This window comes from Pseudophryne corroboree, chromosome 6, assembly GCF_028390025.1.
Source record: "Pseudophryne corroboree isolate aPseCor3 chromosome 6, aPseCor3.hap2, whole genome shotgun sequence".
NCBI classification, from domain to species: domain Eukaryota; kingdom Metazoa; phylum Chordata; class Amphibia; order Anura; family Myobatrachidae; genus Pseudophryne; species Pseudophryne corroboree.
Window position 1 is genome coordinate 765,371,844 of NC_086449.1, and position 14,276 is coordinate 765,386,119.

The window sequence follows — 14,276 nt, forward strand, 5'->3', positions numbered from 1 at the left end:
CCGACTCTTCCTTCTACTTGTGCGGTAGCATCGGAAGAGTATTCAGGTTGGGTTTGAAGATGTATATGGCGGGCATTTCTGACTCTATGTAATTAATATGAGCATGGGTCTATACTGTTGGTTTTGGAACTTCACATGCTGAGTACAGTCCTGTTTCAGGGGGAGTGTGATTAAGCAGTTACTCTCTGTTGGAGTTCCTCTTGAAATATATTATTTTATTACAAATAAAAGTTAGTTACGTGTACAATAATATTATGAAATAATAATCAGATAGGATATAATATTTTTGCAAATAGTTTTGCAAATCAAGAATCACAAGAACCTAGACTAAAAACATTATGTTTGGGTGAGCAGCTGAGGGTTGTGAACTCGGTACAACTAAGGGCCTAATTCAGTCCTGGTCGCAGCAGCAAATTTGTTAGCTTATGGGCAAAACCATGTGCACTGCAGGTGGGGCAGATATAACATGTGCAGAGAGAATCAGATTTGGGTGGGTTATTTTGTTTCTGCGCAGGGTAAATACTGGCTGCTTTATTTTTGTGCTGCAATTTAGATTTCAGTTTGAACACCCAAATCTAACTCTCTGCACGTTACATCTGCCCCACCTGCAGTGCACATGGTTTTGCCCATTAGCTAACAAATTTGCTGCTGCAATCAGGTCCTAATTAGGCCCTAAGTCCAGTGATAAACAGTATTTCATTATGAACATTTTTTTCATCCAAATGACAGATCATCATGGAGGATGGGGACCAAACAGCAGAGGAGAAGGAAAAGCAGAGCCCTTATATGCTCTTTTTGCTGGTATTAGTCTTCTTCATAACAGGGCTTCTCGGCTTCTTGATCTGCCATATCCTGAAGAAGAAAGGTTACAGATGCCGCACGTCACCGGAGGAACTGGATGCTGAGCTGAAGGAGGAACTGAATAGTGACCAAGACAGTAAGTGTGAAGCTTGGGCAGTGGCATTGTGGCGGGATCCCGGCCGCGGAAAGACGGCGGGGGGCGAGCGCAATGAGTCCCCTTGCGGGCTCGATGCGCTCGCCACAGGTTCTGTTCCCACTCTATGGGTGTCGTGGACACCCATGAGTGGGAATAGGTTGAGTACATAAGCTTTGTTCTTTCCATACTCAAATTTTGTGAGCAGATCTGGGAAAGGATGCACTTTCTCCTGGGGTAGATGGATGCACTTTCTTACAGCAGCCCAAATAGTGACACGCCAGTCCAGGGTGTTTGGTGCAAATAGCCTCAGCTATTTTTATTCGGAGCAAAGTAAAACATAAAGCCTAGCCGGTCTGGGCAGTAACTATACACCAGGTTTTCAATTCTCTGTGAGAAGAACCTACTGTCCAGTAGAGATGAGCGGGTTCGGTTTCTCTGAATCCGAACCCGCCCGAACTTCATGTTTTTTTTCACGGGTCCGAGCGACTCGGATCTTCCCGCCTTGCTCGGTTAACCCGAGCGCGCCCGAACGTCATCATGACGCTGTCGGATTCTCGCGAGGCTCGGATTCTATCGCGAGACTCGGATTCTATATAAGGAGCCGCGCGTCGCCGCCATTTTCACACGTGCATTGAGATTGATAGGGAGAGGACGTGGCTGGCGTCCTCTCCATTTAGATTAGGGTTGAGAGAGAGAGAGAGAGATTGACCTGAGGCTGTGATACTGTAGAAGAGAGTGCAGAGTTTAGTGACTGACGACCACAGTGACCACCAGACAGTGCAGTTGTTTGTTTTATTTAATATATCCGTTCTCTGCCTGAAAAAAACGATACACACAGTGACTCAGTCACATACCATATCTGTGTGCACTGCTCAGCCCAGTGTGCTGCATCAATGTATATATATATCTGACTGTGCTCAGCTCACACAGCTTATAATTGTGGGGGAGACTGGGGAGCACTGCAGTGCCAGTTATAGGTTATAGCAGGAGCCAGGAGTACATAATATTATATTAAAATTAAACAGTGCACACTTTTGCTGCAGGAGTGCCACTGCCAGTGTGACTAGTGACCAGTGACCTGACCACCAGTATATATAATATTAGTAGTATACTATCTCTTTATCAACCAGTCTATATTAGCAGCAGACACAGTACAGTGCGGTAGTTCACGGCTGTGGCTACCTCTGTGTCGGCACTCGGCAGCCCGTCCATAATTGTATATACCACCTAACCGTGGTTTTTTTTTTCTTTCTTTATACATACATACTAGTTACGAGTATACTATCTCTTTATCAACCAGTCTATATATTAGCAGCAGACACAGTACAGTGCGGTAGTTCACGGCTGTGGCTACCTCTGTGTCGGCACTCGGCAGCCCGTCCATAATTGTATATACCACCTAACCGTGGTTTTTTTTTCTTTCTTTATACATACATACTAGTTACGAGTATACTATCTCTTTATCAACCAGTCTATATATTAGCAGCAGACACAGTACAGTGCGGTAGTTCACGGCTGTGGCTACCTCTGTGTCGGCACTCGGCAGCCCGTCCATAATTGTATATACCACCTAACCGTGGTTTTTTTTTCTTTCTTTATACATACATACTAGTTACGAGTATACTATCTCTTTATCAACCAGTCTATATATTAGCAGCAGACACAGTACAGTGCGGTAGTTCACGGCTGTGGCTACCTCTGTGTCGGCACTCGGCAGCCCGTCCATAATTGTATATACCACCTAACCGTGGTTTTTTTTTCTTTCTTTATACATACATACTAGTTACGAGTATACTATCTCTTTATCAACCAGTCTATATATTAGCAGCAGACACAGTACAGTGCGGTAGTTCACGGCTGTGGCTACCTCTGTGTCGGCACTCGGCAGCCCGTCCATAATTGTATATACCACCTAACCGTGGTTTTTTTTTCTTTCTTTATACATACATACTAGTTACGAGTATACTATCTCTTTATCAACCAGTCTATATATTAGCAGCAGACACAGTACAGTGCGGTAGTTCACGGCTGTGGCTACCTCTGTGTCGGCACTCGGCAGCCCGTCCATAATTGTATATACCACCTAACCGTGGTTTTTTTTTCTTTCTTTATACATACATACTAGTTACGAGTATACTATCTCTTTATCAACCAGTCTATATTAGCAGCAGACACAGTACAGTGCGGTAGTTCACGGCTGTGGCTACCTCTGTGTCGGCACTCGGCAGCCCGTCCATAATTGTATATACCACCTAACCGTGGTTTTTTTTTCTTTCTTTATACATACATACTAGTTACGAGTATACTATCTCTTTATCAACCAGTCTATATATTAGCAGCAGACACAGTACAGTGCGGTAGTTCACGGCTGTGGCTACCTCTGTGTCGGCACTCGGCAGCCCGTCCATAATTGTATATACCACCTAACCGTGGTTTTTTTTTCTTTCTTTATACATACATACTAGTTACGAGTATACTATCTCTTTATCAACCAGTCTATATATTAGCAGCAGACACAGTACAGTGCGGTAGTTCACGGCTGTGGCTACCTCTGTGTCGGCACTCGGCAGCCCGTCCATAATTGTATATACCACCTAACCGTGGTTTTTTTTTCTTTCTTTATAGTCATACTAGTTACGAGTATACTATCTCTTTATCAACCAGTCTATATTAGCAGCAGACACAGTACAGTGCGGTAGTTCACGGCTGTGGCTACCTCTGTGTCGGCACTCGGCAGCCCGTCCATAATTGTATATACCACCTAACCGTGGTTTTTTTTTCTTTCTTTATACATACATACTAGTTACGAGTATACTATCTCTTTATCAACCAGTCTATATTAGCAGCAGACACAGTACAGTGCGGTAGTTCACGGCTGTGGCTACCTCTGTGTCGGCACTCGGCAGCCCGTCCATAATTGTATATACCACCTAACCGTGGTTTTTTTTTCTTTCTTTATACATACATACTAGTTACGAGTATACTATCTCTTTATCAACCAGTCTATATTAGCAGCAGACACAGTACAGTACGGTAGTTCACGGCTGTGGCTACCTCTGTGTCTGCACTCGGCAGGCAGTCCATAATTGTATACTAGTATCCATCTCCATTGTTTACCTGAGGTGCCTTTTAGTTGTGCCTATTAAAATATGGAGAACAAAAATGTTGAGGTTCCAAAATTAGGGAAAGATCAAGATCCACTTCCACCTCGTGCTGAAGCTGCTGCCACTAGTCATGGCCGAGACGATGAAATGCCAGCAACGTCGTCTGCCAAGGCCGATGCCCAATGTCATAGTACAGAGCATGTCAAATCCAAAACACCAAATATCAGAAAAAAAAGGACTCCAAAACCTAAAATAAAATTGTCGGAGGAGAAGCGTAAACTTGCCAATATGCCATTTACGACACGGAGTGGCAAGGAACGGCTGAGGCCCTGGCCTATGTTCATGGCTAGTGGTTCAGCTTCACATGAGGATGGAAGCACTCAGCCTCTCGCTAGAAAAATGAAAAGACTCAAGCTGGCAAAAGCAGCACAGCAAAGAACTGTGCATTCTTCGAAATCCCAAATCCACAAGGAGAGTCCAATTGTGTCGGTTGCGATGCCTGACCTTCCCAATACTGGACGTGAAGAGCATGCGCCTTCCACCATTTGCACGCCCCCTGCAAGTGCTGGAAGGAGCACCCGCAGTCCAGTTCCTGATAGTCAGATTGAAGTTGTCAGTGTTGAAGTACACCAGGATGAGGAGGATATGGGTGTTGCTGGCGCTGGGGAGGAAATTGACCAGGAGGATTCTGATGGTGAGGTGGTTTGTTTAAGTCAGGCACCCGGGGAGACACCTGTTGTCCGTGGGAGGAATATGGCCGTTGACATGCCAGGTGAAAATACCAAAAAAATCAGCTCTTCGGTGTGGAGGTATTTCACCAGAAATGCGGACAACAGGTGTCAAGCCGTGTGTTCCCTTTGTCAAGCTGTAATAAGTAGGGGTAAGGACGTTAACCACCTCGGAACATCCTCCCTTATACGTCACCTGCAGCGCATTCATAATAAGTCAGTGACAAGTTCAAAAACTTTGGGTGACAGCGGAAGCAGTCCACTGACCAGTAAATCCCTTCCTCTTGTAACCAAGCTCACGCAAACCACCCCACCAACTCCCTCAGTGTCAATTTCCTCCTTCCCCAGGAATGCCAATAGTCCTGCAGGCCATGTCACTGGCAATTCTGACGAGTCCTCTCCTGCCTGGGATTCCTCCGATGCATCCTTGCGTGTAACGCCTACTGCTGCTGGCGCTGCTGTTGTTGCCGCTGGGAGTCGATGGTCATCCCAGAGGGGAAGTCGTAAGCCCACTTGTACTACTTCCAGTAAGCAATTGACTGTTCAACAGTCCTTTGCGAGGAAGATGAAATATCACAGCAGTCATCCTACTGCAAAGCGGATAACTGAGGCCTTGGCATCCTGGGTGGTGAGAAACGTGGTTCCGGTATCCATCATTACTGCAGAGCCAACTAGAGACTTGTTGGAGGTACTGTGTCCCCGGTACCAAATACCATCTAGGTTCCATTTCTCTAGGCAGGCGATACCGAAAATGTACACAGACCTCAGAAAAAGAGTCACCAGTGTCCTAAAAAATGCAGCTGTACCCAATGTCCACTTAACCACGGACATGTGGACAAGTGGAGCAGGGCAGGGTCAGGACTATATGACTGTGACAGCCCACTGGGTAGATGTATGGACTCCCGCCGCAAGAACAGCAGCGGCGGCACCAGTAGCAGCATCTCGCAAACGCCAACTCTTTCCTAGGCAGGCTACGCTTTGTATCACCGGTTTCCAGAATACGCACACAGCTGAAAACCTCTTACGGCAACTGAGGAAGATCATCGCGGAATGGCTTACCCCAATTGGACTCTCCTGTGGATTTGTGGCATCGGACAACGCCAGCAATATTGTGTGTGCATTAAATATGGGCAAATTCCAGCACGTCCCATGTTTTGCACATACCTTGAATTTGGTGGTGCAGAATTTTTTAAAAAACGACAGGGGCGTGCAAGAGATGCTGTCGGTGGCCAGAAGAATTGCGGGACACTTTCGGAGTACAGGCACCACATACAGAAGACTGGAGCACCACCAAAAACTACTGAACCTGCCCTGCCATCATCTGAAGCAAGAAGTGGTAACGAGGTGGAATTCAACCCTCTATATGCTTCAGAGGTTGGAGGAGCAGCAAAAGGCCATTCAAGCCTATACAATTGAGCACGATATAGTAGGTGGAATGCACCTGTCTCAAGCGCAGTGGAGAATGATTTCAACGTTGTGCAAGGTTCTGATGCCCTTTGAACTTGCCACACGTGAAGTCAGTTCAGACACTGCCAGCCTGAGTCAGGTCATTCCCCTCATCAGGCTTTTGCAGAAGAAGCTGGAGACATTGAAGGAGGAGCTAACACGGAGCGATTCCGCTAGGCATGTGGGACTTGTGGATGGAGCCCTTAATTCGCTTAACAAGGATTCACGGGTGGTCAATCTGTTGAAATCAGAGCACTACATTTTGGCCACCGTGCTCGATCCTAGATTTAAAGCCTACCTTGGATCTCTCTTTCCGGCAGACACAAGTCTGCTGGGGTTGAAAGACCTGCTGGTGACAAAATTGTCAAGTCAAGCGGAACGCGACCTGTCAACATCTCCTCCTTCACATTCTCCCGCAACTGGGGGTGCGAGGAAAAGGCTCAGAATTCCGAGCCCACCCGCTGGCGGTGATGCAGGGCAGTCTGGAGCGACTGCTGATGCTGACATCTGGTCCGGACTGAAGGACCTGACAACGATTACGGACATGTCGTCTACTGTCACTGCATATGATTCTCTCAACATTGATAGAATGGTGGAGGATTATATGAGTGACCGCATCCAAGTAGGCACGTCACACAGTCCGTACTTATACTGGCAGGAAAAAGAGGCAATTTGGAGGCCCTTGCACAAACTGGCTTTATTCTACCTAAGTTGCCCTCCCACAAGTGTGTACTCCGAAAGAGTGTTTAGTGCCGCCGCTCACCTTGTCAGCAATCGGCGTACGAGGTTACATCCAGAAAATGTGGAGAAGATGATGTTCATTAAAATGAATTATAATCAATTCCTCCGCGGAGACATTGACCAGCAGCAATTGCCTCCACAAAGTACACAGGGAGCTGAGATGGTGGATTCCAGTGGGGACGAATTGATAATCTGTGAGGAGGGGGATGTACACGGTGATATATCGGAGGGTGATGATGAGGTGGACATCTTGCCTCTGTAGAGCCAGTTTGTGCAAGGAGAGATTAATTGCTTCTTTTTTGGGGGGGGGTCCAAACCAACCCGTCATATCAGTCACAGTCGTGTGGCAGACCCTGTCACTGAAATGATGGGTTGGTTAAAGTGTGCATGTCCTGTTTTGTTTATACAACATAAGGGTGGGTGGGAGGGCCCAAGGACAATTCCATCTTGCACCTCTTTTTTCTTTTCTTTTTCTTTGCATCATGTGCTGATTGGGGAGGGTTTTTTGGAAGGGACATCCTGCGTGACACTGCAGTGCCACTCCTAAATGGGCCCGGTGTTTGTGTCGGCCACTAGGGTCGCTAATCTTACTCACACAGTCAGCTACCTCATTGCGCCTCTTTTTTTCTTTGCGTCATGTGCTGTTTGGGGAGGGTTTTTTGGAAGGGACATCCTGCGTGACACTGCAGTGCCACTCCTAGATGGGCCCGGTGTTTGTGTCGGCCACTAGGGTCGCTAATCTTACTCACACAGCTACCTCATTGCGCCTCTTTTTTTCTTTGCGTCATGTGCTGTTTGGGGAGGGTTTTTTGGAAGGGACATCCTGCGTGACACTGCAGTGCCACTCCTAGATGGGCCCGGTGTTTGTGTCGGCCACTAGGGTCGCTAATCTTACTCACACAGCTACCTCATTGCGCCTCTTTTTTTCTTTGCGTCATGTGCTGTTTGGGGAGGGTTTTTTGGAAGGGCCATCCTGCGTGACACTGCAGTGCCACTCCTAGATGGGCCCGGTGTTTGTGTCGGCCACTAGGGTCGCTAATCTTACTCACACAGCTACCTCATTGCGCCTCTTTTTTTCTTTGCGTCATGTGCTGTTTGGGGAGGGTTTTTTGGAAGGGACATCCTGCGTGACACTGCAGTGCCACTCCTAGATGGGCCCGGTGTTTGTGTCGGCCACTAGGGTCGCTTATCTTACTCACACAGCGACCTCGGTGCAAATTTTAGGACTAAAAATAATATTGTGAGGTGTGAGGTATTCAGAATAGACTGAAAATGAGTGTAAATTATGGTTTTTGAGGTTAATAATACTTTGGGATCAAAATGACCCCCAAATTCTATGATTTAAGCTGTTTTTTAGTGTTTTTTGAAAAAAACACCCGAATCCAAAACACACCCGAATCCGACAAAAAAAATTTGGTGAGGTTTTGCCAAAACGCGTTCGAACCCAAAACACGGCCGCGGAACCGAACCCAAAACCAAAACACAAAACCCGAAAAATTTCAGGCGCTCATCTCTACTGTCCAGCTCACCAAAAGAGCAGTTCAACACAGCACTCACTTCAGGCAGTAATGGTGTCTATCTCTGCAAGCCAGGAGCTTGCTCCCAATGCAACGAGTAACTTCCTGTACAGCCTAACATGCTTTTATTACACCCATGCAGGTGTTAGCACCAATTAGCCATGTCTGAGGCTACAGTCCTTCAAAGACCATACTAGAATTAAGTCTGTTTTGCAGACACAGACCTTTTCCACTGAGTGCTACAGAGATCCCCTGAGACACGTGTTTCACCGATGGGTCTTGTTCACTGGACAGCTCATCATTGTTCTGCAAGTAACTGTTCTATATCTGTCAGGACTGGCGACGGTAGGCTACAGTAGATCGGTAGTAGCACCAAATGATTGTGGTCATTTTCAAGTAAAATTACATTGACAGAGCTTAATAAGAATTAAAAAATGAATCAGTTACAGATCTACTAAGGAATAATGAAAAACTTGACTATATAATCATAAAAAAAAAATATATATATATATATATATATCAATGACGGCTACCTATAAATGACAATCAAGTCAAATACTTGTACACCTAGGGGCTCGCACGCAAAGTGGCTGTAGTTGTGAACAGCGGCGGCAATGCTAAGGCAAGTATCCATTAAACTAAGGCTTCCCTTCCCAGTATGCAGGACTCAGAATCACACTGAGCTTTTGATACAGACCCATGTGACTCCCATGACACTCCCACAAGTTATGTGCAATTGCATTGTCGCCGCCCAGTTTCCGCCCCAAAATGCCTTATTTCATGCAAAGACAGATCTGGCCAAGTTCCATCCAACTCAGAATAGGATGGAACATCTGCAAAAATACGTACAGTAGTGGCCCTCATTCCGAGTTGATCGGTCGCAAGGCGAATTTAGCAGAGTTACACACGCTAAGCCTACGCCTACTGGGAGTGTATCTTAGCATCTTAAAATTGCGACCGATGTATTCGCAATATTGCGATCACAAACTACTTAGCAGTTTTAGAGTAGCTCCACACTTACTCTGCCAGTGCGATCAGTTCAGTGCTTGTCGTTCCTGGTTTGACGTCACAAACACACCCAGCGTTCGCCCAACCACTCCCCCGTTTCTCCGGCCACTCCTGCGTTTTTTCCGGAAACGGTAGCGTTTTCAGCCACACGCCCATAAAACGCCGTGTTTCCGCCCAGTAACACCCATTTCCTGTCAATCACATTACGATCGCCGGAGCGAGGAAAAAGCCGTGAGTAAAAATACTATCTTCATAGCAAAGATACTTGGCGCAGTCGCAGTGCGAATATTGCGCATGCGCACTATGCGGAATTTCACTGCGATGCAATGAAAAATACCGAGCGAACGACTCGGAATGAGGGCCAGTATGCATAGACTCACTTCTGCAAATACATGTAAAGCAAAAACTCTACATTTGCGATGATGCTAAGAGGTCCACCCAACTCAGAATCAGTGGAAATTTAGTACATTTCTCATGCCAAGAGATGGGCTTCGAAGAGCTGGAAGCAGCGTGATAACATTAAGCTGCCTTCTGCTTCCTGGTTCAGGTCTCGGACGCACACTGCATTGGCCAGAGCATTCGCCACCAGGGGGCGAAGGAGAGGAGTCAGAGGCTGCTTCTTTTTTTCACATTTGCAAATTAGTAGCCAATGCATACCTCCCAACATTGGCAACTGAAGAAGAGGGACTCCTGCATGCACGAAGCGCACGCCCGTCCAAAAAGGAGGTGTGGCCTAAATAAAAGGGAGCGTGGCCGCGCGGCAGTGCCGCTATCGCTAGTCACGTCCCCATTTTTGTCATTAAATGGGACATGACCAGCGCTCTGTGAGCTCTGGCATGCCCCCTCTCCCTCTATCTTCACTGAATAGATGCTGTGTACATGCGCACAGCGTCTATTCACCACTACTCTGCTAAGCAGAGCAGCGATGACAGGAGCCTCCCAACTGCGGGTGGGACAGCGGGACAGTCCCCAAAAAACGGGACAGTCTCGCGCAAAACGGGACTGTCCCGCGAAAATCGGGACAGTTGGGAGGTATGGCCAATGGGCTACTATAGGATGGTGTTATCCACACAGAGGCAAGTTCTGGAATACTATGCCTTACGGTGCTTGGTAAATCTGATAGCTACACAGTTTCCATATAAACCTATAGGGGCTGCAGCTGCTGTCGTAATTGAAGTGAAGAGCTGTCTGCTGCAATCCCTCCATAGCATATCTGGGGGATACTAAAAGGAGATTTATGGTAGACTTACCATAGTTAAATCTCTTTCTGCGAGGTACACTGGGTTCCACAGGTAATACATCGGGTGTAGAGTTGGATCTTGATCAAGAGGCACCAACAGGCTAAAGCTTTGACTGTTCCCAGGATGCATTGCATGGCCTCCTCTATAATTCCGCCTCCGGACACTGGAGCTCAGTTTTGTTAACCAGTCCAATGCAGTAGCAGGTAAAAGAGAAGGCAGATGTTAGTCACATAGAACCACATTCTCACGACAGGAGAAGGGACCAGTGGCTAATGCCATACAAACCCAAAGAAGCTAAGTGTGTCAGGGTGGGCGCCCTGTGGAACCCAGTGTACCTCACAGAAAGAGATTTAACTATGGTAAGTCTACCATAAATCTCCTTTTCTGCAGCAGGGTACACTGTGTTCCACAGGGAATACCCTGGGGATGTCCTAAAGCAGTTCCTCATGGAAGGGGATGCACCGCAGTGGGCACAAGAACCCGGCGTCCAAAGGAAGCATCCTGGGAGGTGGAAGTATCAAAGGCATAAAACCTAATGAACGTGTTCGCTGAGGACCACGTAGCCGCCTTGCACAATTGTTCAGTGGGCACGCCTCAGCAGGCCGCACAAGAAGGTCTAAAAGACCGAGTAGAATGGGCTTTGATAGCAGCAGGAGCTGGAAGACCAGCCTGTGCATATGCTTGTGCAATCACCATTCTAATCCATCTGGCCAAGGTTTACTTATTCGCAGGCCAGCCACGTTTGTGAAAAACAAAAAGTACAATAGGGCATCGGACCTCCTGAGAGAGGCAGTCCTCTTCATGTAAATACGGAGAGCCCGTACCACACCCAAAGACTGCTCTTTGGAGGACAATAGAGAAGATATAAAAGCTGGAACCACAATCTCTTGGTTAAGATGGAAAGATGACACCACCTTAGGTAGATAACCGGGACGAGTTCTAAGAACTGCCCGGTCACGGTGAAAAATCAGAAAGGGTGGACGACAGGACAAAGCGCCTAAGTCCGACACCCTCCTAACAGAGGCAATAGCCAGCAGAAACACAACCTTAAGCATAAGACATTTAAGGTCCACAGACTCAAGAGGTTCAAATGGAGACTCTTGTAGGGCATTCAAGACAACAGACAGATCCCATGGAGCAACAAGAGGGACATAGGGAGGCTGAATACGTAAAACGCCCTGAGTGAAAGTATGAACATCAGGAATAGATGCAATCTTCCTCTGAAACCACACTGACAAGGTAGAAATATGAACCTTGAGAGAGGCCAGACAAATGCCTAAGTCTAGGCCTTGTTGAAGAAAAGCCAAAAGTCTGGTAGTTCTGAATTTGTATGCATCATAATTCTTAGCTGCACTCCAGGTGAAGTAAGAATTCCAGACCCTGTAATAAATCCGTGCAGAAGCTGGTTTGCGGGCCTTCAGCATAGTTTGGGTAACCGCCTCAGAGAATCCTTTGGCCCTCAGGATTGAAGCTTCAAGAGCCACACCGTCAAAGCCAGTCTGGCCAGGTCCAGGTAGACACAAGGGCGCTGAACGAGGAGGTCTGGGCGTTGAGGAAGTAGAAGAGGACGCTCGATCGACCCTGAAAGGTCTGAGAACCAATGCCGTCTGGGCCATGCTGGAGCAACTAGAAGTGGTATTCCTCCTTTTTGCTTGAACTCCCATAGTACCCTGGCCAGGAGTGACACTGGAGGGAATACGTATGGCAGCCGAAAAGTTCCATGGAATTGTCAGTAGGTCCACGAATGCTGCTTGAGGATCCCTTGTCCTTGATCCGAAGACCGGAACCTTGCGATTGTGTCGAGATGCCATCAGGTCTACATCTGGTGGGCCCCACTTGTCCACTATGAGCACTGCTGGGGAGATTTTGGAGCAGCAGCACAGTATGTCACTAGGACATAAAAGTGCTGCAGCCCTTGAAGAATCTTCTAACAAAAGCTCTTTTCAGGGCTGTCTAGCGCAGCCCCCCCCCCCCCCCCCCAAACTTACAAACTGAGCTCCAGTGTCCGGAGGCGGGGTTATAGAGGAGGCCATGTAAAGCACCCTGGGAACAGTCAAAGCTTTAGCCTGTTGGTGCCTCTGGATTGTCAAAGTCAGAAAAATATCTCTATGCACACTACCATATTTGCACCTCACACAGGTCCGTGCTGCGCATGCGTACGCTCTCCCGTACGTGCGCATACTCACAGTCGCGGGCACCCGCAGGCGCACGGTATGCGTATTTACGGTAGAGTTTATGTGATCGTAGCGTGCGACTCAATCGTTACATATTTTCACTATATAATGTATTTTGTAGATCATGGTCCCTTTGATAGATTCTGAAAGTTTGGTTAATATAGAATGTTCATGAACAGAGAAATCCCTCTTTGTTTGATACGAAGGGTCAGACAGGAGTAATACAGTGGTGTTTAGTATCCATCGGAAGAATATTTAATTAGAAATATTCCGGTGTTGGTTTGAAGCAGATCAATCGCTCGTGCGAATAGTTATGGACATAAGAAGTTTATGAACATTTACTTTATTTGCACTTTATTACCCATGCGGCGGGAAACCCAGTTTCCCTCCCACCTGAGCTGTTGGAAATAGTCACAGCCCACCTGTATGAATCAACCTATGACCTTTTGTTATAATGCGAGGAGGAATTCCTGTGTCCAATGAACAATGAGATTGTAGGGACCATTGAATTGCATTGTGTGTGGGGCATAAATAGAAAGGCCGATCACATCCAGCTCACTCTTCAACGGTTATCATTGCTGAAAATCGGGAGCTGGATGTCCAGAGGCGCATGCGATCGTTTCCTTTGTGCGTAAGTGTTTCTCCGCAACCATATTGATCTTCTTGTTATTATGAGCCATTTCTCTCTCTCTTCTCTTTCTATCTTATTTTCCCTTAGGTAGTAATTGTATTGTATTTCCTGTGTAGTTATCTGGTTAGGTAGTCTATGTTATATTGTAGTGTATGAATTGTATTTGTATTAATTTTTTTGCAAGTATATCATTCAAAATATATATATCTTAGGCGTTGGACCCTAAGCCTAGGTATCTGTGTATTTCTTATAGTGTCTAGTATTCTCAGAGCGTCGGTGACGCTCAAACAGCTTTTAAGTTAATAAGGTTACACTAGGTTGCATCTACACCCTATCTCTACACTAAGGTTTTACAGCATATTACATTGTTTCTGGTTTAGATATAAAGGTTTAAAATGGTGAGCGTCAGCGCCGCTCGTGATCTCCTCGTGGTCTTGAGCGTCCGCTACGCTGATAGCGTAGCATTACGGTAGTCGCTCACCTATAAGTGTGCCCGATACCAACAGCGTATTCTCGTGAGCATCTGTATCGCTCGAGCAGCCCGCTCCCGATACAGCGTCCGTTACGCTATAGTGAACCATTACGTTAGTCAGCAGCCAATAGCGTGCCTGCCTGTGATCTCTTGGCCGTGAGCGAACGTGACGCTTGAGCGTCTCGACTACGGCTAAGCGATTGTTACGCAACGAGCGTACCCTTACGGTACTTCATACGTAAATAGCGTACAGTGTTCTTAGACCTCACAAAGGGTT

General features: G+C 46.8%; 1 protein-coding gene across 1 annotated transcript in view; it reads left to right on the forward strand.

The window, feature by feature from the left end:
* Positions 1-14,276, forward strand: part of RELL2 (RELT like 2) — a 102,692-nt gene that overhangs the window by 42,608 nt on the left and 45,808 nt on the right. Inside the window, 1 exon segment of the mRNA XM_063928609.1 lies at positions 730-937. Within this exon segment, the coding sequence (XP_063784679.1) occupies positions 736-937 (202 nt within the window). The 5' untranslated portion in view covers positions 730-735.